At 67.3% G+C, this 3,440-nt stretch overlaps 2 protein-coding genes across 2 annotated transcripts in view; both read left to right on the top strand.

Annotated features, from left to right (window-relative positions):
- The window catches only part of LOC115307528 (DNA (cytosine-5)-methyltransferase 3A-like), a gene marked incomplete at its 5' end in the record, with an annotated part of 16,667 nt that extends 16,470 nt beyond the window's left edge, over nt 1-197 (top strand). Inside the window, one exon of the mRNA XM_029960160.1 lies at nt 123-197. Coding sequence (XP_029816020.1) covers nt 123-197 — 75 coding nt within the window. The remainder of the gene's footprint in view (nt 1-122) is intronic.
- A 33-nt stretch (nt 198-230) lies between these two features.
- On the top strand, nt 231-2,781 carry LOC103767293 (dihydropyrimidinase-related protein 5; the record flags this gene model as incomplete). Its single annotated transcript, XM_029960161.1, has 5 exons — nt 231-369; nt 1,080-1,236; nt 1,987-2,128; nt 2,350-2,492; nt 2,574-2,781. Coding segments are annotated over exons 1-5 (789 nt in total), but the record flags the coding sequence as incomplete, so codon positions are not given.
- Between the last annotated feature and the right edge of the window lie 659 nt (nt 2,782-3,440).

Here is a 3,440-nt window from a genome sequence, read left to right as displayed (position 1 = left end):
GGTGGCACGGGTCATGGCTGGGGTGCTCTGGGACACTCTGGGACATCCCACCCATCACTGTGTCCCCCACCCACCCTTGGGTGACACCGTGCCACATGTGTCACTGCTGGCTCTCTCCGCAGCTGGAAGCCGAGGCCACGCACCGTGTCATCACCATCGCCAACAGGGTGAGTGGTCCTGAGCGTGGGGTGGGCTGAGAGTGGGCATCTCAGTTCCGTGGGGGGGTCCCCATGGAGCCAGGGTGCCACAGGGACAGTGCCACAGGGACGGTGCCACTGACCCGCTCTCCACAGACCCACTGCCCGGTGTACCTGGTGAACGTCTCCAGCATGTCTGCAGGGGATGTCATCGCTGCTGCCAAGATGCAAGGTAGGGGACACGGGTGGAGACCGTGTGGGCAAGGAGCACCTGTGCGGGCACCACGGGTGGAGACTGTGTGGGCAAGGAGCACCTGTGCGGGCACAGAGACACCCACAGGCACGGGACATGCGTGGGCACCGGGGAGGTTGGGGGCTTGGAGGAACGTGGACGTGGATGGTAGAGCCGTGGACACGCAGAGACACACGGGCACCCGGAGACACGGGAGGGAACAGACATGTGGGCACAGGAACACGTGTGTGCCTGTGGGGCCGTGCCCTCGCACAGGTGTGTTCCACACCTGGAACCGCAGCCACCGGGCACCCAGGGGACACACGTGTGAGCACCCAGGGGACACACACATGAGCACCCAGGGGACACACATGTGAGCACCCCCAGGACACACACATGAGCACCCCCAGGACACACATGTGAGCACCCCCAGGACACACACGTGAGCACCCAGGGGACACAAGTGTGAGCACCCACAAGGCACACACATGAGCACCCACAGGACACACACGTGAGCACCCAGGGGACACACACGTGAGTACACATGTGGACACACATGTGTGAGCACCCATGGGGCACACATGTGAGCACACACATGGTCACAGGGCTCGTGGCCTGACGGGTGCGTGGGGTCTGGGCATGGCCAGTGCACACACACACGTGCCCCCGCACACGTGCCCCCGCACACGCCTGTGCCTCCGCCCCGGCAGGGAAGGTGGTGTACGCGGAGACGACCACGGCGCACGCCACGCTCACCGGGCTGCACTACTACCACCAGGACTGGTTCCACGCCGCCGCCTACGTCACCGTGCCGCCGCTGCGCCTCGACACCAACACCTCCGCCTACCTCATGAGCCTGCTCGCCAAGTGAGCCCCACCCAGGCACTGCCAGACTCTGCCCCCCCTCACCAGCCACACTCTGTGGTGGCTTTCTGGTGTCCAGCACACCCCCCAGTGTCCTGCTCCCGGGTGCCAGCCTGCCTGGCTGTGCCATCGCCCCACCGCCCTGCTCCCTTGGTGCTGTGCCCTCCAGGCACCCCATCCTTCGGGCACCCCCTGTCCCGGGCGCCGAGCTCTCTCTGCCTCCCTCCCTGGACCTGTGTGCCCCTGGGACGTGCTCTGTGAGTGCTGCACTTCCCAAGCACTCGCTGAGCTCCCGGGCTGTGGGTGCCCTTCCTGGGCCCCACCCTGGGCACCCTCCTCCCCAGGCACTGAGCTTCCTGGGCGCCTCACTCCCCAGGTATCCCACTCCCCAGGGTCCCCACTCCCTGGGTGCCCCATTCCCTGGAAACCTTGCTCTCCAGGCACCCCATGGTGTGAATGCCCCATTTCCTGGGTACCCCATTCCCTGGGCACTGAGCTCCCTGGGGACCCCATTTGCACGGGTGTCCCATTCCTTTGGGGATCCTCGTGCACAGATGCCCCATTCCCTGGGCACCCTGCCCCCCGGGCACTCCCTGCATGGGTACCCCATTCCCTGGGCACCCCTGCCCCCCAGGTACCCAGGTCTCCAGGCACCCCGTGGTGTAGGTGCCCCATTCCCTGGGCTCTGGGCTCCCCGGGCACCCTGAGCAGCCCCAGGGGTGCCGTCCCCCACCCTGCCCTGTCCCCCCACAGCGACACGCTGAACATCGTGGCCTCGGACCACCGGCCCTTCAGCACCAAGCAGAAGGCCATGGGCAAGGAGGACTTCACCAAGATCCCCCACGGTGTCAGCGGGGTGCAGGACCGCATGAACATCATCTGGGAGCGCGGCGTGGTACGGCACTGCCAGGCCCTGGCCCGGGGCTGGCCCAGGGGGCTCTGCTGGGCTGGGACGTCCCGTGGGGTGTTTGCTGGTGGGTGAGGTGCTCCCCAGTGCCACCCCAGTGGGTCCTGGCGAGGGTCCCAGCCCCAGCAGCACGTCTAGGGTGCCGTGGGGGCTTGTAGGGATAGGATGGGGCACAGCCTAGCACGTCCTCACCCCCACTCCTGTGTCAGGTGGGGGGTAAGATGGATGAGAACCGCTTCGTGGCCGTGACCAGCTCCAACGCCGCCAAGATCCACAACCTGTACCCCCGCAAGGGCCGGATCATCCCTGGGGCCGACGCCGACGTCGTGGTCTGGGACCCCGAGGCCACCAAGTAGGTGCAGCCCACGGCAGGGGGCTGGGAAGGGGCTCCCCGTGCCACCAGCACCCCTCACCGTGCCATCCCCCCGCCCAGGACCATCTCGGCCAGCACCCAGGTGCAGGGTGGGGACATCAACCTGTACGAGAACATGCGGTGCCACGGGGTGCCCCTGGTCACCATCAGCCGCGGGCGCGTGGTCTACGAGAACGGCGTGTTCATGTGCGCCGAGGGCACCGGCAAGTTCTGCCCCCTCCGCTCCTTCCCGGACGTCGCCTACAAGAAGCTGGTGCAGCGGGAGAAGGTACGGGGGGGCCGGGGCAGAGCAGTGCCAGAACGATGCCAGAGCGGTGCCAGAGCGGTGCCAGAGCAGTGCCAGAGAGGTGCCAGAACGGTGCCAGAGCAGTGCCAGTGTGGTGCCAGAGCGGTACCAGAGCAGTACCAGTGCAGTGCCAGTGCAGTGCCAGAGCAGTGCCACAGTGTGGTGCAGGGCTGCACCACGCGGGGTGCTGGATGGGACAAGGGGCCGGTGGCCACGGTGGTCCCAGCAGTGTGGAAGAAGGGTCTGTGCCACCACAGTGCCGTGCCACACTGTGCCATGGCCAGTGCCACGCTGGGGCGGGTGACAAGAGCACAGCGTGCCTGGCTCAGGGGCGGGGGGTCCCTGCAGGTGGGTGTGCGATGGAGGACCCTTCCCTGGGTCCTTGCTGGCATGCTGGCACTGCAAGGGGACAGTTGTGCCAACACGTGTGTGGCTCGTGGTCATCCCAAGGCTGAATGTCAGGGCCCCCCCAGCCCTCTGTCCCGGCTCTCTGCCCTTTGCTGGGTGCCCCCAAGGCAGCCCCACGGCTCACGGTGGCACCACGTGCACCAGACACGCCTGGCCGGGGCTGCCCGGCCGTGCCACCCGGGAGATCTGGCAGCCCCCAGCACCAGGGCCCACCCTGTGCCCCAGAGCCGTGG

This window comes from Manacus vitellinus, unplaced genomic scaffold (assembly GCF_001715985.3).
Source record: "Manacus vitellinus isolate BGI_N305 unplaced genomic scaffold, ASM171598v3 scaffold_258_pilon, whole genome shotgun sequence".
Lineage (NCBI taxonomy): Eukaryota > Metazoa > Chordata > Aves > Passeriformes > Pipridae > Manacus > Manacus vitellinus.
This window is presented reverse-complemented; position numbering and strand designations above follow the sequence as displayed.